The sequence below is a fragment of the Anoplopoma fimbria genome, chromosome 3 (assembly GCF_027596085.1).
Source record: "Anoplopoma fimbria isolate UVic2021 breed Golden Eagle Sablefish chromosome 3, Afim_UVic_2022, whole genome shotgun sequence".
In the NCBI taxonomy this organism is placed as follows: Eukaryota; Metazoa; Chordata; class Actinopteri; order Perciformes; family Anoplopomatidae; genus Anoplopoma; species Anoplopoma fimbria.
The window spans coordinates 7,313,939-7,340,168 of NC_072451.1; the positions used below are offsets into that span (position 1 = coordinate 7,313,939).

The 26,230-nt window shown below is 40.2% G+C and overlaps 1 protein-coding gene across 3 annotated transcripts; it reads left to right on the plus strand.

The window, feature by feature from the left end:
- Window positions 1–4,150: 4,150 nt before the first annotated feature.
- cables1 (Cdk5 and Abl enzyme substrate 1) lies at window positions 4,151–24,838 on the plus strand. 3 transcript variants are annotated; one of them, XM_054626415.1, is made up of 10 exons: window positions 4,151–4,911; window positions 12,919–12,990; window positions 13,131–13,223; window positions 14,370–14,447; window positions 17,898–18,006; window positions 19,200–19,356; window positions 19,478–19,581; window positions 22,005–22,111; window positions 22,247–22,454; window positions 23,019–24,838. In XM_054626415.1, exons 1-10 carry the CDS (start codon window positions 4,298–4,300, stop codon window positions 23,157–23,159), a joined length of 1,683 nt encoding a protein of 560 aa, XP_054482390.1. In that variant the 5' UTR covers window positions 4,151–4,297; the 3' UTR covers window positions 23,160–24,838. The 3 variants fall into 3 exon arrangements, with proteins under 3 accessions (XP_054482390.1, XP_054482405.1, XP_054482397.1); XM_054626430.1 differs by lacking the exon at window positions 14,370–14,447; XM_054626422.1 differs by lacking the exon at window positions 12,919–12,990.
- The last annotated feature ends 1,392 nt before the right edge of the window (window positions 24,839–26,230 follow it).

Sequence of the window (26,230 nt, forward strand, 5' to 3'; positions counted from 1 at the left end):
TTGAAAAAAACAACGACTTAATGTTGTATTTTCTTATTGTGGTGACTGCTACGTACCCAGAGCTATATGACTTCATCAACGTAGTTGCCATGATCTAAGCAGAAAACAGCAGGCCTGAGTGCAAATATTAGCTGTAATTGAGATTACAAGTTCTTTTCATATATATAAATAGTACTTTTAACTCTTAGGTAGCATGCGGTTCATGGTCTGTGGTTAGCTAACGTTAGCACTCATTCTTTGTCTGCAATATTAATAATAATAAAATAAGCAAACTGCAGAAATCACTGTGGCGTCTTCAAATACAAAAGATGCACTGTGGTGCACCTTGCTTTTTCAACTCTGATCAGGGTGTTACGATCTGTAACACCCTGATCTATAATGCTGATATAGATTTGATTTTTCATGTCTCTCAGCAAGACGGGAAATAAGTGTATTTCCCAAAGTACAGTGCAGACTAATTCCTCATATCTTCCTCGATGAACTGTTGAATCATCCACACTCCCTGGACAGCATAAAATCACATTTAGCCTAATCTGTTTGTCCCTGATCTTATTATCCACAACCCTCGTATGAAAGGGAATGATCCTTTCCACTGAGTCACTGGTCTATATAAGTGTCGTCCAAAAGCCCACGATTTAACTGAGGTGAACTTCAGGGAGCTCTCTTGATTCCTCTGATAAGATCCTGGTCCCATTAAGACGAGCTGTCCCTGTGCGAGAGCTCAGCGCAGGCCTCACACACTCGCTCTTATCTAAATCCTTCATCAACAGGCACCTAATCTGACCACGGCTGCTAATGTTGATAGATTTGATTCTCCACTGGGGAATATGGGAGAGTTGAGTGTCAAAAGTCAAACAAACCATTTAATAATCTCATTGTAGATAGGATCAGGTATTATGCACTGTATATTATATTTGTTTTGTTTTCTTGCTTGGGTGCAGTAAGAGTTAAGGCACTCTATAGGTGATGCTGTCATGCTTTCCTAGGCCATGTATTTTGTGTGTACGTGTGTATGATTGTGTGTGTGTGACACATGTAAAGAGTCCTGGCAAGACCAACTAAGGCAAGCAGCGACATTAGCACCCCTGAAATAGCTTGGCAGGCATTTTAATTGCTTTACCCTGCAATGGCTCAAAATGTTATTGGTGTACAAAAAAAAAGACAGGAGAAAAAAAAAAAGGGTGAAACCTTTCTCAGGCATTGGATTACCAGAAACAATAACCGTACATCACTGACAGGGAGTTTCTCCAAGTGAGAGCTAAATTGCACGCTTATAATAACAACAAATACCTGAACGACTGAATTTTATTCCCTATTGTTGTTTCTGATCTTTGCCCTCTTCCTTCCGCATTCTGTCCTCTCACCCTAATGCCATCTTTCTTTCACTTGTGCACCCAATCTTTCAAACTAATAATAATATTTGGGCTTATAATTTTTGTACGATTGCACAATGCTACACCCAGAAAGAGACTAGTATTGTGTTTCTACCTCTTGGGGCAGTGAGGGAAATTTATGATGCATGTTGGCATGCTGGTCTTTAATCATTGTGAAAGTAATGGCCGAGCCATGTGCATGAAGCCTCACAATGAGGTGCTGAAGTACTTCATGAGTAGGAAACTTCACACAAACACAGGAAGCTCAGAGTTTCTCATCGAGGGGAGTCTTTGCCACGGCGCTGCGGGGCCTGATGGGCCGCTCAGATTAACTGGGGCCAAAGAACCTGCAGTTCCTACACATTATTGTTGCCCAGGCTGTCTACAGAGAGGCATCAGAGTATAGATTTGCAGGGCATAGAGTTGTTATCCCAAGGTAAGTGTTAAATGTAGAATACTGTTTAAATAGCATTCTGGTTGAGTGTTGGAGACACTTTTCCTGTTTACAAAAAAAGGAGGCAAGATTTTAAACTCTACTTCTCTTTTTGGGTGCACAAGTGAAGTCAAATTAATATATATATATATAAAAAAAGAGTCCCTAAAGATGAATCATCAGTTGTGATTTGTATGTATATGTCATTATCATAACCTTATGGAGGAGTAACTAACACAACATCATAAGTGCCTTTAACCTGTGTTAGTTATAGTATATCAGCAATAAAACACACTACGAGTGATTTTAAGGTACATAGGATGATATTATGATGTTCATCCACTCAGGGGATTTATGCACATCAGTTATATTTGCACCTTTGTGTGATGTAGAATGGAAGAAACATGCAGCAAAGTGCCGATTTGAGGTCCAACAGTGATCTCTAGTGGCAAAGAAGTGCAATGTTGTTTGCAGTCTCAACAAAGCGAATTATACAGTATACCAAAGCAATATTTTTTTCCAATTATTTAATTAAAACTTTTTAAACATTATTTGTCTGTTGCGTAAGACCAATTCTGCAGATGAAAACAGGGTTTGTATTGTTTTGACTTTAGCCATATTACAAGCTATCACCTGTCTTTATCATTTCTATATGGAATCTGCAACATTTAGGTTGATATCCAATTGTAAAGAAATTTAACATTGTATCTATTTATACACAAACAGTATATGATCAAGCATGGTTAAAGTGAACATTGCTAAAATTTGATTTTGAGCGATTGATGAACATTTTTTAATTAATTAATTAATAAAAAATTGTATCAGACATATATGTTGGCATAACACCTGTTAAAAAAATGCAATGAAACAAAATAGCTGCTTATCTCACCTGGGATTGCTTGCGGGACTAGAACTTTACCAGAGTATGCATTGGTCTTATTTTAAAAAGTTTTAATTAAATAACTGGAAAAAAATATTGCTTTGGTACACTGTATAATTCGCTTTGTTGAGACTGCAATTTTGTAATTTCCCCATTGTGGGACTAATAAAGGATTGATTATTATTATTATTATTAGAGAGAAGAATAGGTTTAGATAGATTCTTTGGTGAGGAACATGACTGTAAACTTCTGGGTAAAATATCTTCCTCTGGTAGCAGTAGTCATGAGTTTGATGTCATTATGAACATGTCGGTTTATCACATTCACAATTGGTTTTGAAGTAGGGAGAAAAACCTCTTTGTAAAATAAGGTTAAATCCCAAATTGTTCATCATTCCCAAGATTCCCTTTGTGCAGTCTTGTGGACCCATGTCAAAATGTTAGGACTTTATGTTCATATTGTGCTCACAGGGAGTGTAATCCTAATATAATTTAGGCATGGGAGCACTGGTTGTTTTCTGGGTCTGATGACATGCTGCCTTACCCTCTAATATTTTTGTTTCCCGAGTTTAATATGACCCTGGCAAGAGGTATTTAACATCACTTTAGTTGCCAAATAGTGCAAACAAAAGAAAGTAATTCATTTTGGGAATAAGCAGTATTCCCTAAAAGGCTGTGTCCCTTCAATATTTTACTCAATGCCATCTTAAAATTTGGAAACATAGTCAACAACACATTTAACATATTCAATTAATAGGCAAAACAACCCCCTGTTTATCCATCAACCCTGCCTCTCATGAGCTCTTCATCAAAACTTGTTGTCTCTCCAACGGTATATGCTCCTGCAATAAACTACTGTGGTTGTCACCCCAAAAAAACCACTAGATGGCATATTTAATGGGGTTAAGGCAAAAAGGGGAAAAAACAGCACACTACATTGCATGTCAAGCAGACAGATGGCGCAATTGCTGCAGAAATGCTGACTTGTACAATTTATATAAAAAAAAAAAAAAAAAAAAAAAAGAATGATGTATTTTCTCAAAACAAACAGAGCCAGGCCCCTTTGTGACAGCTTCCATGGATCATTGTGCACACAGCAGCTTCTTCTGCCTTGTGTGGACAGAGGAAGCAGCATCAATGCTTTAGTGAAATATGTAATGCATGTAACACTTTCTTGCCATTATGCAAAACGTTTCTTGGATGAATATTGTTTCCCCCAAATTGATGCATAATGAAAAATGTTGCTTTTTTTTTTTGTGTGTGTGCAGGTCAGATTGTTTAGGAGATAACATGCTTTAGTTTATGTAATGTTGGCATACCCTGCTGTCAGGGAAGCGAGCTCCAGCAGTCGGGAAAAAGGTAGGGGGGGAGAGAAAAAAAAAAAAAAAACCCACATGTATTCCTGACAGCCCATTGGTCCAAATTTTCTGTGTGCTGCCACAATACTGCACACACGTGACCTCCCTGTTTTCACCCAGTTGGACGCGTGTACTTAAACGACGAGGCCACTACACCATGCACCAACACCAACACAAGCACGACTCACACACTCATTAATGCCAGCCAGGTGAGAGCAGTGCTGCGGGGGGGATCGGATCACTGGGAGCGGACCATGGCGGCTGCCACGAGCAGCAACAACACATCCACGCTTCAGATCAAGCACTCCGGCATCGAGCATACGCGGAAACGCATCGACCCGAGGAGGAGGCAAGCGGCGCTGTCCTTTCTCAGCAACATTTCTCTGGACGGGAGACCCGTGCAGGACGACGCAGACAACCAGAACGAGGAGGAGGAGGAGGAGGATGAGTCGCTTGAGCCCAGGACTAGGAGGATGGTTTCCCCGGAGCACGCTGCGTACGGGGCTGCAGGATCTGCCGCTGCCGCTGCCGCAGCCACCGCCGCTGCTGCTGCTGCCGCTGCTGCTGCCGCTGCCGCTGCTGCTGCCGCGGCGGCGTCAGCGTCAGCGGCGGCTGCGGCGAACACGGCCGCCCAGGCGCTGGCTTTTGCAAACCAGGCTTTCGGGACGGGTCCGGACGCAGAGGGAGACGCGTTCCTGCCCTCCACGTTCAGCTCCCCGTTCTCCGCCGTCCCAGCGTCGACCAGAGGGAGGCTGCAGACCTACACTCAGGGAATCCTTCCTGCCGCTTACTCCAGACAGACCTCCGGGAACTACAGCCTGGAGGGCGGTCAGATAGCCAACTCTGCCATAGAGCTGCAGAGATCAAGGTAACTGTATGAGCATGGAGGTCTGGTGTTTGTGTTTGTGTGTGTGTGGGAACATGCAGTATAAGTGTGTGTGTGTGTGTGTGTGTGTGTGTGTGTGTGTGTGTGTGTGTGTGTGTGTGTGTGTGTGTGTGTGTGTGTGTGTGTGTGTGAGATGATAAAGGTGCAATCTTGTCTGCAGGATCTGCACAGTCAGGCTGTTAAACTGAACATTGATGTCATCATAGCAAGCAAACAAAAAACTTAACCATGTCCCAGGAAAAAAAACAATCAGAGGAGAAATGCACAGAAGCAGTCCAGTCCTCATGTTTGGTAAACTCGCTTATCAGCAGACAGTCAACATTTCATTTGTTTTTAATACCCTGTTTCCTCTCAATAGGATGAATAAGCCTCTATTGCAGTTTATTTCGCACCACCAGTCTACAGTAGCATACGGTAGATCATCAGGGTTTCCTTTTTTCCATTTCACAATTTGGCACACCAGTTATTGAACTTCCAGTGCATGAAGTGTTTGTGTTGCGTTTCCTCCAAAACCACATTAACCAGGGCCCTGAATGAATCAACTCTAGGAACTGTTTGTCTTGCAGTTTTCTTTTTTAAAAGTCATCTGTTTTGGAAAAGGTGCTCGCAGTTCTCAGCAGCGCAGTCTGCCCGGACGCAATAAATACACATCAGAAGGATAAAGTTCAGCTGTTTGATTATGTGCAGGTGGTCATAATCTTATGATTCACTGGTCTGCACAGAGATGGATCGGTGCAGTATGATCACAGCTCCAGCAGCTGTGGAGCTGTAACCTAGTTTCTCCCCAGAGAGGAGAGAGAACTCACAGCAGCACACCTCAGAAGTTTCTTTCTTTTTATTACGTACTTGTGCAGATGCTCTCATGCTCATTGTCAAATTTACTATACCTCAAATCATTTTTTGTGAATGTCATTCCCTGTCACACACCTGCCGTCTCCTTCTCCTCAGCGTGATGTAAACATCCTGTAACTCTACACCCCTGTTCCACCACATTAACAACAGGGGTTTGCTGCTCCATGTGGATGTCTTTTTATTTGTCCTCTCTCCGCCCAAGGAGAGTTTGGAGGGTCTAACCTCGCCGCGGGACAGCTGTCAGTAACAGTCGTCTCGTGGTTCGCTCATTGTCAGAACCTGCTGTCCAATCCTTTCTGCTCGGCTTTCCAGTCAGAGCCCCCGTACCCCCCCCCCCCCATCCCCCCTGCCACCCTTACCAAAATCCTCTCCTCACTCTGTTGTCTCTGCCAGACTTCTCAGGAAGCGCTGCTTCATGGCGAAACACTCAATAGGCATTTAGTTCCCCTTTCCTGAACTCGAGAAAATTGCACTGGCAAACTAAAAACCCTTGGAAAGTCTAAATCTGTACTTTTTGATAGTGAAGGAAGTGCATTGAGTAAGTTTATATAACAATCAAGACATCATTAATCATTTCAAAATGTGCTTTTATTTTCTGAGAGATCATTTACAGTTTACTGACGCTCAAAAAGTACAGGGAATAAACAAAACATCACAAACACCTTGCAATTAAGAACTATCCTTTTAACTGCTGCCTCAAAATTAAACAGAGTTGAAGTGAAAGAAAGGCTCAAAATGAAGTTAACATGAGTTGACAAAACAGTCTCCTCACAAAGCCCATTTAGCTGTTTTGGAGTTTTCAAGCATATCACACAATCTACTTGTGCAGATGGAATTAAAGATGTTTACATTTTCATTTTCCTGTTCATGTTGGCGAAAAAGTCGAGATTGAAAGTTCATTCTTGAGCTTGGAAATAGCAGGTCTGACCAGGTTTTTTTTGCCGTTCTTAAGCTTAAACTTTTAAGCCAACATGGAAGAGAAGTCCTTAAGTGCTTAGAAAAACTGAAATTTGAAAATCTGCAATCCATTGCAGCTGAGAAAACTCCACCTGCTGAGTGAGATCATGTGACACGATCGAAAGCTCCAGAACGGACAGGTTGTTCTGTCTACTACTGTTTTCAAGGTCGAGAATGAACTGTCAGTCTTAAAATTAAAGTTATGGTTTACATAGGTTTTCATGGTGTGTATGTAATGTAATATAATATATTGTATAATAGTGTTGTTGGGTATCTATGTTGTTTTTGATACATTTTAATGCTTCTTTGCCACCACTGTTTTGGCAGGGTATCATTAAAAAAAAAAAAAGCCAAACTTCTCAAATGTTTAACATAAGCAGCTGTGCTAGAACTTTTCCTGAATGAAATACTGTCAAAAATTGGCAAAAGTATTAAATAAATCATAAACTGTGCAAAAAAAATATATCTCTGCCAGCTTCCATCACTTGACAGGTTTCAATACTTTGTGCTTTAGACAAGTTTCAGTTGGTACCAACAAAAGTTTTGAGGTTTAACACCCAGCCCTGTTGCATCTCATCTCTCATACTGTAAATACCGTACGAAGTCGTTAAACCCTGACTGTACTCTGCCTTTGGAATGTGCTCGGAGGATGTCAAAATTAATTCTCACGTTAAAAAGTAAGCAACCTGTTGATGCAGTGCGGCCATATTCCCTCAGCGCCCAGACAGACGAGCGCCCTGCACAGTGACTGGTTTGTTTTCTGAGGTCAGCTGGTGGAAACGTGTCCAAAGGTCCCTGGCTGGGAGAGGCAGGATGCCCAGGCTTTCTGAGAAGCAGCCTGGCTCTCCGCTCTGTATTTTCTGTCCTCCACTTCCTCTCCCAGAGGCATCAGGAGACACACTCTCTCCTCAGACTTTTAGCTTTCACTCCTGCTCCCATTCAGGAAGTCGCAGGGCGTCTGATGTGCTGCCAAAAGAGACTTTCTGAGGCCAAATCTGCTTTAGACCAAATAATGATAATGATGGATGATTTCACATTCAGCTCTCCTTCCACTCCTCAGCCTTCATCCGTCATGAATCAGCACGCCAAGTGTTGCAGCTTTAAACATAGCATACCTATTACCATCTGGCCTTGTCTGCCTAAGGTGTAGAGCTATTTTCATTCCATCCTTTCCCCCCATAAAACATATCCAGGTCTTTTTGCGTACTCTTTTAGTTACATTCCCAGCATCATTAGGTAGAATGAATCATGTTCTGAGCAGCATTTTAACAAGTTTTTTTTTTTTACCATGAGGCAGCAGATGTGGCTGGAAAACAAGCAGTTCAGGCCATTATAATAGCCCTGTGGAGTGTAGTGTGATTGGGTCACATACTTCTGGTTTATGAGGTTGATTTTTGTTCGTTGAGGTCATGGTTGGCATAATCACAGGATTATATAAGAATGCTTCATTTTCCTTCTCAGTGTCTGAGCTGTCAACTAACACCCCCAACAAATCCCTTGAGATTTAACTGAGAAATCCTCTTCAAGTATAAAACAAAGTAACAGTCAGCATGTGGTTTTGAAAAATGTTCTCACCCTGAACAGCTAACAGTCTTTCTGTTTCATTAACTTCCTTTTTCTGCCCATTCATTCTTTTTTTTTTTTTTTTTTTTTTTTTTTTTTTTTTTTTAATCTGCTGATTCATCCTGCTTGTACTCCCTGTGTGTTCGAGGATCAAAGAGGCTGAACTGCTCTGAGTGGATTTTTTTTTTTCTTTTTATAATCATCAGAATAATCAGATTTCCAATGGCCTTGGCTGTATTTGTGTGAAGAAGCCCAGAACATGACATTTATTTCAACTCAGCGACTCTCCGGCGAAAAAGGGAAGACTATGTCCTGTGGCAAGCTGCCAACAGGGCGTACGTGTGAAACGGCTTAATCTCCACATCTAAATAGTCCACTTGGGTTTTATAGCTTCGTTGCATGGCACTGCTGGGCAGGATTATCAATAGCCTTTTGGAAAACAGTTAAATTGCAAGAGGATTGCATTGTGTTTGCATAGAAACATCTTTATGTTACATGGATTGCATTTATCAGACACGCTTAAATAAAATCACTGAAGGCAACAATTGTGTTGGAGATACTGAAGGATGCTTGTTGTTGCCCCTTTGCCACTGATTTATACTGAGGTTTCTTTAAAGCTTTTGGCCCGGTCAAATCCAGTATATACAGACTGTTCCTCTAACCCTAGTTGGTAGGAGTTATGTCTGAGGTGAATAAGTGGCCAGCACAGTGTTATTGTTTCCAGGATTTGTAGCGGCCTGGAAAACATCTTTTGCATTAAAAACACTTCCTGCAGGTCTTTGGATCTGATCAAAGTCCTCACAGGTCAGCTGTGTCCTCAAGAACTGGGAACATGCCCCTGGGCCAACTAGTGAATGAGTTTTGAGGATCAGTAACAATTCACTGAGATATTTTTTGGACTGGAATAACGACAAAAGTGTCACACAAAGTGGAGACAGATGGCTACAATAAGAAGTTATTTCTGCTTTGGCACAGTGTAAGACTCTTTGCAGAGTTAGAGGACATGTTTGGATTTCTCGGTCTGTCCTAGTACAAAACTCATGCCTGTATGTACATTGAGTGCTATTAGTCGTTGTTAAATCTACCGTACATTCCTCCTTTCCTGCAAAAATCCAGTCACAGCTTATATGAGGCATCAGCAGGCAAAGTTAATGAAATCTAGCTTCCATTGTTGCAAGCCTTTTAGTACGAAAACCCATCTTTTTGTTACTAACCCTCCACTGCAGCTCTGCAAGGAAACACTGCGCAGGATAACCCCAAGGGTGAATTGTACTAAAAAGACAGTAGCTCTGAAGGATACACGCTTGATTTGTCTGAGTCAGACTCCTGAAGCCTCATGGGGATGGGATGAAGTTTACGATGCATTATTATTTACTCAGAGCATGAAATGTGGATTTGGTAGCCTCTCTCTTCCTAAGAAGTAATCAAATCGCTTCACAGTTAGAATGGACAGGAGGGATGATTACAGCAAACAATAACTCTCTCAATATGCACATGAGTCATATATTAAGAGGCCACAAATCTAAACCTTGGGGCCAGCTCAAGAAGCTGAAAACACTTTTTATTATTGGTATTACCTTATACAGTTGGTTTGGCGAAAGTGCTGGCAAACAGTTTCCTACACATCCAGCTGGAGGAGAAATATTAGCACCCAGTTGGAGAAGTGCCAACCTGGTGAATGCAAGTCATATATTCACTCTCTTTTTAGCTTTGTTTTGGTCTCAACCGACTCCTGAGAACAGTAACTGGCTCATTAGGTGATTAAAGGCTCCTTTTATGTTGAAAGCTTGATGCAATTTTTTTTATTCTGTTGTTTCATGCTAGGCTGCTAGTGCTCAGTGGGTCTGTCTGTTAAAAGATGAAACATTTTAATGGTCTCTGTAGAGCTCTGCAGTGCCGTTTAATAAATCTGTCTGTTCCATATTACATGCATCACCTCTCGCATTACACATCAGTCGTTTGATCCATCTAGTCATACAAAAATACCCATTAGTGCAGCTTTAAGTGAAGCCTTCAGTCAAAAACTCTAAATTGTATTCAGTTTTATGCTAATATTAAGATGAGGTGGTTTTTACATTCTCATTAGCAATGGACAGTAATATGTTACACGCCAACGTCACATTTCAGCTCTTAATGTATTAAAATATGGAAGCATGACGACATGGAAATGTTTTCTTATGACCTAAATTGTTCTAAAAGCTTCATTTAATATTAAGTAGCTTCGAGAATGAAGTGATGCAGCATCATGAGGAAGATACAAGTCCTCTTAGACTGTCTGTACTCTCAGATCTCTATCCAACCAATCTATCTCCTCCACCAGAGGGATGATGTAAGAGTGACTATAAACCACATGATCCATCCACTCATCTGACCATCAGTCAGAGTTCACACCCCTTCATAACAACCATGTCGGCTGTTCATCGTTCCACTCTGGACAAAAAGAATGTTCTGTTCTTTACGCTCTTTATCAGAGTGTTTTTAATTCTCCTCCTCCCAGTTTATGATCATTAGGGTCATAATGTACAGTGCAGTAGGTTAACCAGTATAATGGCTCTGGGTTTCTTGTCTGCTCCACTCTGGGTCCTCATGTACACACTTGTCTAAACTCGTCTCCTCAGGCGTACGCTGTTCACTCGGCTTGCATCGGTTTAAACCCTGAGAGATCCTCAAGGACGGAGTCATCTTTTGTTAATCTGTCCTCATGGTCTGTCGTACATTAACCAGCCGCTCTGCCGACTCCCCCTTTTTGTAATGTTCAGTGAAGAGAGGGTTGGGTCAGGGCAAGTGTCATCAGCTTGTTTCTCGCTATTACATTGTGAAAAGAATAACGTAGTCCAAGATTAAATCAAATACTCATGGTGCGAACAGACATTTGTTTGAAATCTTACTTTGCTTTTCCAACTTTGCTGCTGCAGATTTATTGATAGACCCCTTGGGAGAGTGCGTAGCGATTTAGTTATTTGACCACTAATGTGTTCATTTCCACTACTTTGAGTGTGGCCACTTTATAAAGCAGATTAATGATGTTGGATTATGTCGTTATTGTGGTGCTAAACATACAATTACAATCTAATTTTGGAACAGCGCAGGCCTACTTAGCTATCACATGTGGGTTTGTTTCTTAAACTGGCAGCCGATCATATAAAAGTGGTCCAGCAGAATGAGCCTGTTGAGTCGAGCAAACCGAAGTGTGAAATAAAGTCCATCTGTGACAAAATGTGTTACACAAAGTGGTTGCTTTGAGCCAACTCGTTATCCTCTCAGCAGCTCTGATCCTGGAAAATTGTCTGTGATGTACGCCAGATTGAGGACTGATCATTGACCACACAGGCACACAGTGGTGTAGATGGTTGATCATATCTGGACCGCCCAAGACTTGTTTTTTGTAAATGAACCACACAGAGACTCGTGATCATTTCACACCATTGTTTAACCTTTTGCTCCAAGGCCTCAGTGACCACAGTCATATTTTGTTTCAGGGCTTTATATCGAACCTTAAAGCTTTTTGAATACTGAATAAAATCTGTTTGTGACATCTAGTATCAAAAAGTGTAAGTATCCAAAGTTGGCATTGTATGCATGGTCAAATTCTTAGGTTATTTCTTTGATAAGATCGTTGTCTAAATCAAGAAACCTTTCCAACTTTAGAAAATAGTTGTTTAAATGCTGCCATGTGTACGGCATTACATTCTGAGAAGAATTGCGTAGTCCACGATTAACCACAATATGCATGGTGTGAACACATATTTGTGCAATCTTACTTGGCTTTCCCAACTCTGCTGCTGCAGATTTATTGATGGTTTCATATTTAGTTTTAAGGGTTTGTATTAAACCTTACTGCCTTTTGAATACTGACTTAAATGTGTCTGTGAAATCCAGTTTTAAGAAGAGTAAAGTATAAAAAGTTTGTTTTGTATGCATGGTCAAATTCTTAGGTTATTTATTTGATAAGATCTTTGTCTAAATCAAGAAACCTTTCCATATTTTGAAAATATTTTCTTTAAGAAAAAAATCTTTATTTAACACATTTTGTTACTATTGCCTCTAGTCCTAAAACTAAGGTATCGTGAAAGGTATTGTACCTAAAATGTGTGAATGGTATGGCACAAATGTCAAACATTTTCAAAAGATAACAAATAATTGTTTATTGCTGGGAAATAGGTGTTAGGAATCTCCCATGCTCTTCAGTTTCTCAATAGGTTTGTAAAAGTATAGTGAGGTTTATAGCAGTTTTAACCACTCATTGACCCATTGATTCACCCAAAGTAGGTAAATGGAGATTTCGTTTGTCTGTGTGTGTGAATGCTGATACCTTGGTTTTATTCTAAAAGCTAGACTGACCTCAGTTTGTGAGGAAAATGGATTGATTTTTACTGCCCACTCTTGCAATTTTAGGTATTGCTACGCTGTGGAATTGGCTTTGATTTAGTGCTTTTAATCAAATTGCTTTGCAGGACTATGTGTCTATGTATTTGGCAACAAAAAAAAGATCACACTGAGGATTATATCATTATGTAGTCCTCCTCTAAGCTGTTTTGCAGATGGACAGTTGGTCCTGTGTTTGGTATGTTGATGTCTCTTCATATCTTCTAACTTCGTCTCTGTCTGTCTTCCCAGACGGAGACTCATCTCTCAGCGCTCTTCGCTTGAAACGCTAGAGGACATTGAGGAGAATGCTCCTCTGCGCAGGTAGCGAACTGCACTGAAATACCGGTCACATTGTCTAATACTGTATACGCTTCTGAGACATTTAACTCAGTGTAATGTGTCCCACTAGGATTCTCTGTTTTTTTGTGGTACTGATGTTTTGTGTTTGTTTTACATTTTAGATGCCGAACCCTATCGGGTTCCCCCCGACCAAAGAGCTTCAAGAAGATCCACTTCATAAAGAACATGAGGCAACATGATATTCGCAATGGAAGGTATGATGGCAAACAACGCCACCCGTTAGTCAATACAAGTCCTCAGTGGATAATGGCAGGCTGCCCCAGTCAATGAACTGCAGTTTGGATGTTTCTCAAATTACAAGCCACATCGTAGGCAAGCAGACCTGGCCCGTTCACTGCATGTCATTCTGACTCATAAATTAAATGTAATAAACTAAGAATCCTTTTCATTTCAAACAGAATATCTGATTTAATTTTTCTTTTAACCTTCAGTTGATCACTGTTGAAACATTTTGGAATCACACCATGCAATCACTACTAAAAGCTAAATCACATATTGTATCGCAGTGCACATAAGCGCGTATGCAGCACACAAATCCCCAAATATTAAAAAAACAGTTAATGTTGACGGGTTACTGGCTGTGCAGACAGTAAACAAAGGAAAAATGATTATTTTTTTATTCTGGGCCGGGAGACCAAGGAAGTGTTTTACTGCTCCAGACATTCTTTGGATTTGAAATCTAACTGAGTCAGCTGTTTTTCAGGGTATTCTGTGATGCAGAGTGTAGTTCTGGTGCTTTCTTAGAAAAATCATTATCCAGTTGAATTGTGCAGATGTTAGTGCAGTATCTCTTGTTTAGACAACCAGTTCACCATATTTGATAAGTTTATCCTGATAAATCAGGACTCCTGATAGGTAAAGTTGTTTATCTTCATAAGCACATCCACATCTGACGTGGAATAACTGTGAGCTGGATTTTTTCCACACTATTAAGAACTGCTTGTTGACCTAGTGTTGTTTATATCTGATGTAGATTTTTTTTTTTTAAGTAGTGATATTCATTATGTGTCTGTGCATTGCAGATATTAAAAGACGTGTTACTTTAAGTATTCTTCCCTGTGCTGCTGACTCGTCATGCATGCATGTATTGACACGTACTAGGAAATGTATTCTAAAAAAAGCAAATGGTAACAGAAGTGACCTTATAACAAAAAAGCATCATTGTTGCCCCCAAACCTCTGACTACATGCTACATGTGCTACAGTACCACAAAAACAACACACACAGTTTCATCTCATTTTCCTAATTCTTATTTTAACTTCACACACTCTCCAATTTTTAACCTGTGGATATTGTCAGATAGATATTGATTAGCTTGTTTACCATTTTTGTTTTTTTAGGATAGTCCTTATCAGTGGCAGAAGATCCTTCTATAGTGTATTTTCTGTCCTGCCCTATCGAGATTGTAGCCAAGCAGGGTATGTATCCTACAGCATGCCGAACTTTGTAACCTCCTCCAGCCTGTGCTCCCTCTTTCCCTTTGTTTTTTCTCATCGCTCTATTTCTGTGGATGCATACTCTCCTCTGACTGGTGCATACTTTGCTAAGGGCTGGTTTTGGTGGATGCATTTTTACCATAATGGTTTGATAAATCAATAAACAGCGGGCTGAAATGGGCTTAAAAGGATTAATTTTTGTTTATTGTTGCCCAGTGCTTGTTGCTTGTATTGCTTTTCACCTAATGGCTCCTGTGGCTCGTAGCCACTCCTCCTTTTTGTTCAAGTCAAACCATTTTTGTCTGTTGCAACTGTCGCTGGCTTTTTAGCATTCAAGACTCACCTTTTTTGTCGGGGTTCCTGTTTCTTAGATTTAGAAAGTTTAGCTCTTAGTTTATTTCATGTGTTGTCTTCTATTTTTTGACTGGAGTTTTCTGCACACAGTTATGGCAGTTTCTAATAAGCCATTCTTGTTTAATCTTTGCCTTTTGTTAAATCTTTGTTTAAAAGTTTAACCCCCTTGGTGCTAGAGAAAAAAATGTATTCTGGCTCATGTGTAGACAACGCTTGGTTCCATGTAATGGGAACCCACCTGGCTTTCATAGGGATAGCTCTGGTATTGTCCACATTCTGACCCCCCCCCCCAGTTTGTTTTTTGAGGAAGTTAAAGAGAAAAGGGGACAGATAAACGCCAGAGAATACAATGCACAGAAATACAAGCTTCACACCGGGGCTTAGTGAAGAGCATAAAAGGCTCAATTTGTTCGTGGAATTTCCAAAGCCAGCCAATCAGTGTCAGGTTAAGGGTTAATGAGCCCCCAGGGCTATCCAATTTGACTGCTCATTGCTGCTAATTGACAGTTTACTGTTAGACTTTGGTTGGCTCAGTCAGGTGTTGTAACTGCAAATCAACATTTTAGTAGACCAACGGGCACCAAAAGGATGATTGCATGTAGTTTCTCTCTCTCTCTCTCTCTCTCTCTCTCTCTCTCTCTCTCTCTCTCTCTCTCTCTCTCTCTCTCTCTCTCTCTCTCTCTGTCTCTGTCCTCATGATTACTGTAACTACCGCCCCTTGAACAAAATTGCCGAATTTTGCAGTGTAGTCTGGCATGGTCCCTAAAGTTACAACACAAACTAATGAATTTCAAAGGGAATGGTTTGACATCTTGGGAAATGTACTTATCAGCTTTCATGCCAAGAGTTAGTTGAAAGCACTAACTCTGTCGTATCCGTCTGTTTGATGTGAAACTATAGCAATATAGTGCAGAAAAACCACAGTTTTTCTTTATACTTGATGCAGATACTAGTATCGGATATCGGGTCGATACTGACCCAAATAGCTGGATGGGGTATCCGTTACAATAGCCTGACCTCGTATCAGATATAATTTTCATTAATTTCTATGTATTACTAAAATAATCCCAATCAGTCATAGTGAGGCCTACAGTTTATTGATTAAACACTGGTATCTGATTGGTGCTCTGTATCGGACGATACCCAAAGATGAGGTATTGTATCAGTACTGAAAAAGTTGGATAGATGCCTCTCTACTTTATTTTTGTACCGAATAAACAAATAGGTTTAAAAAAATCTCTATATCTTAGTTTGGACAGAACCAGGCTCATATTTTCCCCCTGCTTTGAGTCTTCATGCTAAGCTAACAAACTACTGGGCGCAGCTTCTTATTGACCATACTTTCTCATCTAACTGTCCATGAGAAAGTAAATAGGCGCATCTTTTCAAAATGTCAAACTATTCCTGTAAGGGGAAAAATAAACATGAAACTTTGGAGACTAAAAGACTATTTGATTGGATTATTGGATCTATTTATGGGGCATCACTGTCTCATGACACCTAGATGGTTCTATGATCCAACCCCGCTGCGGTCAACTGTAGCTAGTCTGTGCAGACTTCGCATGTTCTCCCTTTGTTTGCATGGGATTCCCCACATGCTTCAGTTTCTCTCACCCTAAAATACATGCATGTTAGGTAATGCTCCTGGCAATGCATTGTAGTTGCAGTTGGCCTCCGGGGTAAAAACTAAGATTGGTTAAATGCAGAGGAAATGTCCTCACTGGGAATAATAAAGTATGATTAACTGATGCTCGTGAGTTTAGTGTAATGGTTGAAGCTCAGGCAAGACTGCAGGGGAATATTATTACAAGCCAATCAGGACAATTTGAAACTGTTTATATGAGCTGTTAAGTATTACACAGGGTCAAGATTCTTTTAGTCCGGTTAATAGTTATGCTTTGTGTGCTTGATGCTAGATTTAGAAGCATTTGGCAGGGCATGACGAGCACTTAGCATGGGTCATAACACTACTAACATACAGATGTTAGAAGCCAGTGATTCCTGTCCGTGCATGTTATAAAGCAATGTCAGCTTCTCTTATATTTTCCCTTTCATTTCTCCTTACTCTCAGCAGACTGAAGCAAAACAATTACATTTCTGGGATCGCTTCTTAGAAAAGCTCTCTCCTTAGAAAGCTTTCCGTCTCAAATGTTTCCCCCTTTTCTATTTAATCTCCACTGTTCTGTGAGACGTCTGCTGCCTGGGGATCTTCATGTCTATGATGCATCTATCAACAGCGTGCCCTGATGTGCCTGTTTGCCAAATAACACTGTTTGCATTATGTCGGATTGGCCCCACATGTTGTCAAAACACTGGGAGAGTCATGTGAGAGCCGACTGTGTCATTTCTTCTATTTATCTGGCCAGTTTGAAAAGAAAGCATGACTGAGCTAGGGAAGATTAGGGCAGAGTAGAAAAACAAAACAGTGTTACGATTTAATGTCTGCTGTCTGCTGACACCACAATGTAAATATTGTGCTAAAATAAGGCTGAAGTTAATATTACACAAACAGAAGTGGATATTTGGCTGCCTTTGTCTTCTTGCAAGCCCAAGAGACATTTCAACCCACAAAAACAATCTCAGTTTTTAAATCATAAAGTATAGTTAAATTATAGCAGTAAACGATGTCTACTTTAATTGATATTTCTTACTTTATAGTTTGCTGCTATGATGGATATTGTGGTTTTATCCTCTTATCGAAATGCTGAAATTCCATTTAACATAGACTTAATGGGCACACGTTTTTTTTTTAATTATACATGTGATCGCCCTGGTTTACTATGCATTCTCAGCAGCAGACATTAAATACAGAGAAAATTGGCCAACACAACATGTGTGCTGTCGAGGGCTCTCCACTGTTTGCTCCACTGACACACTTTACTCTCCAGCAGTTACAGAAACTAGACCAGCTGATGAGTGCAGGTCGATACAGGGCCGATCTGTGAGGTAGAGATGGAGAGGTGAGGTGAGCTAGAACAGGCCTGAGCAAGAAGGATTAAGGAAAGGGATGGGAGTTAAAAGAAGCTGAATGAAAGTTTGTTTGTACAGTGAAAGCTCTAAAGGTCTTGTGGTCATTAGGGATGTCAAGCTGGAAGGAGGAGGGCGTCAGCGGCACCCGTCAGGAGGCGTCAGTGCCAAGGAGATGGTGATCGGGCTGGAGGGAGTGGAGTTGGGAGCTGATGGAAAGGTGAGATGCACAGCAGAAATATGCTGTGTGGAGAGGGGGAATATAGTCACGTTATAAATATTAATAACTGGATGAATATTAAACTAAATACTACTGTTACTATTTGAACAAAAAATTTAAGAAAAATTCACATAACACTTTAAAGAATCAAAAATATTGTTTTTTTCCATTGTGTGTAAAATTACATGTTTTTAGAGTATAATTAGTATAATGTGTACATAAGACTTGATTTACTCACATTCAATGATATGAATTAAATTGAAAAGGTACCAATTACTCTAAACATGACAGAGTTACACTGAGGTACCACTGGGAGGGAAAAGGAAAACTAAATACAATTTCCACTGCTAAAAGGTTAAAAAATGACTTTCTACACTAAATATAATCTCAGTTTTTGCAAGAATGTGTTCAATATAATGAAACACTACAAATGGCCAAGATTTAGTTTCCTTAACACGGTGCTCATTTTCAACATTTTGAAAAATTGATAATATATTAACCGTTTTTGTCTCCCATACTAGCTGATAGTTACTAGCTTCTAATGTGCAAGACAGAAACATGCATGCTGTTGCTTCATAAACCTTCCAAAAGTGGTAGCTCATGGAATAATGGCTACATCACAAACATGTCTTTCCTCTAAAATAATGCAAAACATTTCTGAACATCTACTTTTCACAGTATCTTCTCATTCCTGAGTGTGTCACATGTGTGTCTGCTAAAGACATGTGCTCAGTAACAGCTCATCAATGCTTGAAATTTGAAGGACAATGAGTTAGCTCATGAACTTGTTGGTTGTTTGCTACTACAGAGGCTAGAATGGTACTAAGCTAGCTAGTCGGCCAACTTATTTGTCTTTTAAGTACTTAACTGTTTATCATAAACATTGCACTAGGTTTTTACATTTAGAAGATTTACATGTTTCATAACATTACACCTCTGGCGTAATTGATCACATTATTAAAAACTGCATTCCATTTAGGAAAGTCTGTTTCAGACTGCTGTTATGTTCATGCTGACTTACTGGTTTGAGGTACTGGGACAATTTGAAACTGACACACCTTTTAGGTTATTGGTGCTTTGACAAGCAAGTGAAAATGATTTATTATACCCGTTCAACCTGTTAGATAACTGCAAGGCCAAACTTTGTTTAAGCTATTATGAAACAGCCATTATAACTACACCTGTGTCTGCAGACCGTGTCCTACACCCAGTTCCTGTATTCCACTAACGTGCTGGGTGGTCGAAGAAACACCATCGACTCAACCTCGTCCTTCTCTCAGTCTCGCAACGCCAGCCATAGAAGCCTGAGTTTGGGCCGAGCCAACAGCAACCAGAGCAGCATAGACACGGGTCAGTCGACTGCCAACAAGAACTTCACTTTTTTTTTCCTTTATCCAGTTTATTTTTATCGGAAAAGGTAGTGCAAATGTTAACTTCTAGCTCGTGCTTTTTTTGTGTTTGTCTGTGGCAGGGAATGATTTGGGGGACTTTCGCGAGTACGACCCCAATCTGCTGGATGACCCCCAGTGGCCATGTGGAAAACACAAGAGAGTCCTCATCTTCCCCTCTTACATGGTGAGAAACGCATCACAACTACCAGCAACAACAACAACAACAACAACGACAATAACAACAACAACAGCATATGCGGCCATGTCTTTGAACCACCCAGGTTTTTTTTCAATGGTTATTTTTGTCACTATGGGCCTTCTGTACTCTGTTTTCCCACCACAACCAAGAACAATAACACACCAGAAAGATTTGTTGCCATGACAGTTTCTTTGGTAAAAATCTTCCTGAGTTTTATCAGCTGTTTTTGAGCCAGGAGGATGTTCAGAAGGCTTAAATCAACAAGGCCACTGGCCTAGACTCTCTCCCACTTTCTGGGACCTGAATGAATACACAGAATGTATCCCAGTATAGTGGGCAGTAGCTATTAAGTTGCAACAGTTAGTGATTTTATTTATTTTTTTCACCCCAGCACTAACCCCTCTCTTACTTTTCCGGAAAAGAACAGATGCCTTATCCTGTCTGGAAAAATAAAGAAAAAAACCTGACCAGACTCCCTATTCACTCTTTCCTGGTGACTGTTTTTGTTACGGAGACTTGCAGAATACACAACAAGGAATGACATAGCTAGTCAAGGCCAGGCTATGTGTTTTGTTTTGTTTTTTTCAGTTCTCTTCCTCCAATTACAAAACCCAGCATCTCATAACAATGGCCATTGTGTTTACTACAGGAGTGGAACCAGTAAATTCTCAGCATTTCACAGATTGAACACAGGCTATTTAGAAGACGTGACTCTCAAGCAACAACTTTTAAGCTGGGGATAATAATAGTTTTTGTACTCTGCATGCAATTTAGAAGAAACATGTGTGACCTAGAACACCAAGGATATTATTTTCAGTCATTTAGGATGTGGTTGGTTTTGTGGTTCATTGATTTGTGTAATAGTATCCTCACGGTGAAAACATGTAGTAATGAAATGTTTAGTGTGAGACATGGTCACAGAAGAGTATATTTTCTAACACGCAAAGTCATTGCCGTTCTGCTTTATGTTCATTCGAAAGCATTCCTTCTCCTTCATGGTTCATGATCAGTAACGTGTTCAGTTTGGATGCCATTATTCATACTCTAAGAGATGCCTGCAATACCATACATGCATTTTGAGAGTCATTTTAAAATATTGTGTGTCCTTAGTCACTTTAGTGCAGTGGACAGAAACACAGTCAGTTGTTTTAGGCGTATGGGTGAGTAGGGTGAAATGAGTGTAATATGTGTAATGTGTGTGTTCCAATATGCCACGATGTGTGTGTACATGTGAGAGTGAATAAATTAATCAAGCAAGCCAAATGAAATGGGTTAGATCATCTGGCTTAAGTGTTTCAGGTTCGAACTGAAAGTCAATGCAGACAAAGGGTTTGTAATAATCCTGTGAGCTCTAAGTATGGGAGGTCAGAGTTGAACCTAGAAGTATTTACAAAGGACATTTTGGGTAATTATATTAATTACTTGAACCATTAGGATAATACTGCTTGTGTTTCTTGCCCTGTCTGACTAGCAATGTTGGTATGTTCCTAGAGCTTCAATGCTGGTAAATGACGGTGTTACTAAGAAGAAGACGATTCCTTTTGCCTCTAGAAGGTCTTTAATTTAAGCTGTGGATTCAGCAAAGTGCTAGAAGTGTACTTTGTTCTGCAGGGTTTATTACACGGCCTTAATGTGACTCACCCACCTGGTACTCAAAGCATGTTATAACAAACACTAAGGATCGTCTAATGGAAGCCTGGAAAAGAAAAGCTTGGTCAGCAATCATATTTTTTTGTGTTCTCCAGATTTGTCTTTTTGTTATCCTTACCAAATCCCAGGAAAAGATGATTACCAACTAAGTGCTCATCATTTTTTAACATGAATGTGCTGTCTGACGCGCTCCGGCCCACGCCCAAGCCCCAAAACCTCAGTCATTTACCAAATCCGCAGGGCACTCAAACTTTTAGCAAGCATTACTCAAACAGGAGTAAATCATAATTGTTGAGGACAATTTTCATTGGCTGATTGATACATCATTTTGCTGCTGTAAATACTCACTAGCACAAAATAACCACAGTGGCTGTGTTCGCTGTGTTCATTGTAGTGATGGAACAAGTCACCAAGTGAAACATTACGGCTCATTGGAGTTGTTATTAGTGTTTTGACAACAATGACGCTCTGTGGCATAGAAGAATAAGATACATCAGGCTTTGGATGCACACAGTGGGGTTTGTGTGTCAGTATGATTAGTTCATTGTTATTTCTGCTCTTTTCATGGGATTTGTTGACGATAAGAAAGATGCAGAATATCACCAGACTTACCCTTCAAGTGACACGAACAACACCAGACCTCGGTAAAGCCACGTAGCGACACCGTGGAATCCAACACTAGTGTGTGAGGATCCAGTCACCCCGCCCAGGGCTGAACGCCTGGTCATTTTGACACCATCTCTGGTTTTCCTTTTCAGACTACGGTCATTGAATACGTCAAACCCTCTGACCTCAAGAAGGACATGAACGAAACCTTCAAGGAGAAATTCCCCCACATAAGGCTTACACTAAGCAAGATTAGGAGGTAAAACGGACAGAAATGTATAGAATGTGTCATATTAAGCATGTGTGATGACAAAGATGATTTATTTTCTTTAACATCAACATATTTATTTTTCCCTTTTCTCTTCCTCCTCCTCTGCTTTTCGCCTCACTGCAGCTTGAAAAGAGAGATAAAAAAGTTGGCCCAGGATGAGTGTGGCTATGAGGAACCGACGGTGGCCATGGCTTTCGTCTACTTTGAAAAACTTGTGCTTCAAGGCAAACTAAACAAGCAGAATCGGAAACTCTGCGCTGGAGCTTGTGTCCTGCTGGCGGCCAAGATTGGTGGTGATCTCAAGAAACACGAGGCCAAGCTCCTGATAGACGTAAGTTTCCTCACTCGCAACCTCCAAAAATCACAACTTCGGTGCCTCTATCATACTTTGATGATGATTTGTGTCCTCAAGTCGCACCAAATCACTCAAATAAAAGTAAACAAATCACACATAGTAAAAATGTTCTGCAGTGAACTGTTGATTATTCTGACTAGTCTCAAGCCACACCTGAGCTAACTCTGGTGACATCATAAGAGGTTATTTTGACTTAAAAAAAGCTGTTTTCAGAGCCACGAAAGACACGACACAATCAGTGGAGTGCCCCTTTTTAATAAAAGCTTTAGAGTTGCAAAACTCTGATTCCTGCAGAACTGCCGGAAAAACACATTTCTTATAGTCTATTCGTCAAATTCCACCCCTGCTACCAGTTGGCTTGTAGAGAATGGTGAATGCATCAACAGTGGGTTTGTCAAACATCCAACAGGCATCTCATCTTGTCCAAATCTTCTGTGCCAATCCTCGCTGGTTAAAAATAGCGGTTCTAATGAGAAGCAATAAGCAATGCAGAATCGTACATATCTATTATTTAATATTAACTCAATTTTTTTCTGGCAGAAACTGGAAGAGAGATTCAGAGTGAACCGCAGAGAGCTGATAGCCTTTGAGTTCCCGGTCCTGGTGGCGTTAGAGTTCAACCTGCACCTGCCAGAACACGAGATCATGCCCCACTACAGACGCCTCCTGCAAACCTCCTAGCATTAGTGACCCATCAGAAGGACGACCACCAGGCCTTCTTCTGATCCTCTGATTCCAATGGTATCCATCCTTCCATTTCTCTCCTCGTCTCCCGTCTGACAGCCCCAAGGTACCGCTGGCTGTCTCTCAACTGCAGCCGACAACACTCTCCTTCCTCTCAGAGACCTGAAATCAGCCAAAGGGACCCACAATTCTCAAACTTTCCTCTATTGTTTGACTTCTACATTCATCATCACTACACAGACTTCTGAAAAAAAAAGGGTTGGATCGTCTGCAAACAGGTTGTTTTTCTAGTTTGCATGTTCCTGCGTCTTCATCTTCACTTTCTACATTTTCCAGCTCTCTTGTTGATTAAGAGAGCCTTTTTTTTGTTTTAATCTGATGGTGAACTTTTTATCTTAGTTAAAGCAACCAATGATTGTAACATTTTTATCATCTCTTTTCATGAATCTCTCTTTTATAAAATCTGATATGATTGGTTGCCTCCTAACCTGCAAAAAAGTTAAACTAAAGCCATTTAAGTGGCTTGTTTGGCTGGACTTTCTAGGAGTGACTCATCTTTTCGCAAGCCCTCGTCTTAAAAAAGTGCACTTTTTGAAGATTGTGAGACATAGGGGGACAATTTTTCAGAGTTTTAATAATCTTGGGAACTAACACTGAAAAATAAGCTGTGTTCATAAACACCACAATCATTGCACCGTTTGAATTTTCTCTCATATGGTATATTCACAGTTTCTAGCCACAACTATCCGCATGAAAAGTATTGATTGTTTGCATACAGGTGCTTGCAGACAAAATGGGACTTCCTATTTTCACTGAAGTATTCCATTCATTTTCTACCAGTCAAATGCTTGCTATGGATTTACAGAGACTAGACCCCCTTTTATCATTGTCAAATTTCCTGTGCTCTATGTTAGAGTGTATTGCTAGCACATTTACGGTGCTATAAAGGGGTTAGGAAGGTAGTTTCAGAGGTGTTTATGAGTGCAAAATGCCATTAAACAGTTATCAGAATAAGCAGCAGGGTGCTCTCATGTTGAAAATGTAATCACTAGATGTGGACTAAGACCCTCTTCCTTCAGGCTTAAGGGACACTTTATTTGACCTGACCTCTGACCTCAAAAAAGAAGAAGAAAAATCTAAACGCGATCCAAACAGGGACCAATGACGGATCAAACATTTGCATATAACTTTAATCAGCATTTCTTGACTTGAAAACTAAGTAAAAAAAGAAAAATGAAACTGAAAGTTGACAACCAATGTGACCAATTTAAAAAATACTATTTCATTCATTTGGCATGTATCTCAACTTGATTTTCTTTTTCTTATTTCAGTATCTTGAAATTGTCTTACACAGTACCACAGAGTTCTGAGGGGGAAACAAGTATTTAATGCTGCTCCAAGTATTGATGATATTTTAGTGGAAATGATCACAACATTAAATCAAATTGTTGAACAAAGCAAGAATTGTGCTGATTTAAGGTGAAAAAGTACTGAGCATATTTGTGTTTGCAAGCCCAAAGATGTCGCTATAAGATGCACACTAAAGACTCGTGGGCGACACTTATTACCTGTGTATGTTTGTAAATAAATTGCTTTGCTTGTTCGATCAAAACGAGACTCGGACATGTTTTTGCTTCACCTGAATAAAGCGTGAATTGAGTAAACGGAAAGAACTCTCTGCGTCAACTCAAGCCTTCCCTGATTGCACGCAGCCTCTAAAATAAACCTGAAGTTTTGTGTGAACACACGGTTAAAGCCAATGAAAACATTTACTGAAGTCTACAGTGCTTCACTTTTTACAGTAAAGAGTAACTTAACACCAGGTAGAAAAGCAGCGTTTGTCTGCTCTCTCAGGTGGAAGGTTTAACGCCTGTTTTACCTCTGAACTTGGTGTGGTTAGCGATGTGCTTTGTTGCACCTTAAACCACACCCAACAGTGATGTTACGAGGTCCTGGAGAATGCCTGTGCATCACGGTAGCTAAATATAAATGGCAGAACAACGATTAAAGTTTGGTTAAAAAAAATAGTAAACATCTATGGTTATACCTTTTTTTAGTCAGAAGTATCTTCACAATACTTCACATGCTTTTCAAATGCATTGCAATAATAGTAAATCAAATTCACCATTACCCATATCAGTTGCCCTGTAAGTTTAATTTTCAACATTTGTTTCTATTTTAAAATGACAATTAAATAAGAGTAGAGAAACAGACACCCAGAAATCCATCTATTAAGATAAAAGAGAGGCAGACTGAATCACCAGCTCTTAAAGTGCCTGACTGTTAAGACACGCTTTGCGCAATAAACCCTGCTTTTCCCAGAAACGATTATGACACATCTGTTTTGCAAATGCACAACTCAACACAAAGATTTTAAACTGTTAGGACTCATTGTTTCAATACAGTAAAGTAAAGTGTTCCCCAGAAGTTTTGACTAGAAATGGATTGCACCTGTGGCTCTGATGCAATCTGAGAGGTCAGTTTCTCATCTAGTGGGAACTCTCGTGACACACATCCAACATAAACAACGCCCACAGTCACACCAGTCTCGTGCTGCCATCAAAACAAACAGAACAGGGTCGAGTGTGGACACATGGCATACGTGGCTTAGTCCCCTCCATTGACGGCCTAATTCCCCCTGCACCGTCTCATAAAGGGGTCTATTGACAGCCCTTCCTGAGCCCTGCTCACACACAAGTGACCCTCATTGTGAAAATATGTGTACCATCATTTGGGGCAAGCAGCGGTCTATTGCCATTCCCTTTAAAATAACAACATTTGGCTGAAACGGCATTTTGCCCCCTTCCTGTCATGATGCTGTGACTCAGGGCTTTTCCGCCATTTACAGTAGTTTTGTAAACAAGGAAGTGGATTGTGGCACATTAAACACTAAAATAAGTATGGGAACCTGTTTGATATCCTTTATCATGTATTGTCTTCTGCAGCAATATTACAAGTTTGACTATACAAATCATACATTTATTAATAATATTACATTTACATACAATATAGGCATGTCTCGAAGGTTAACAGGTTGGTTCATCTGTTAAAATCCACAAACTTCTTTC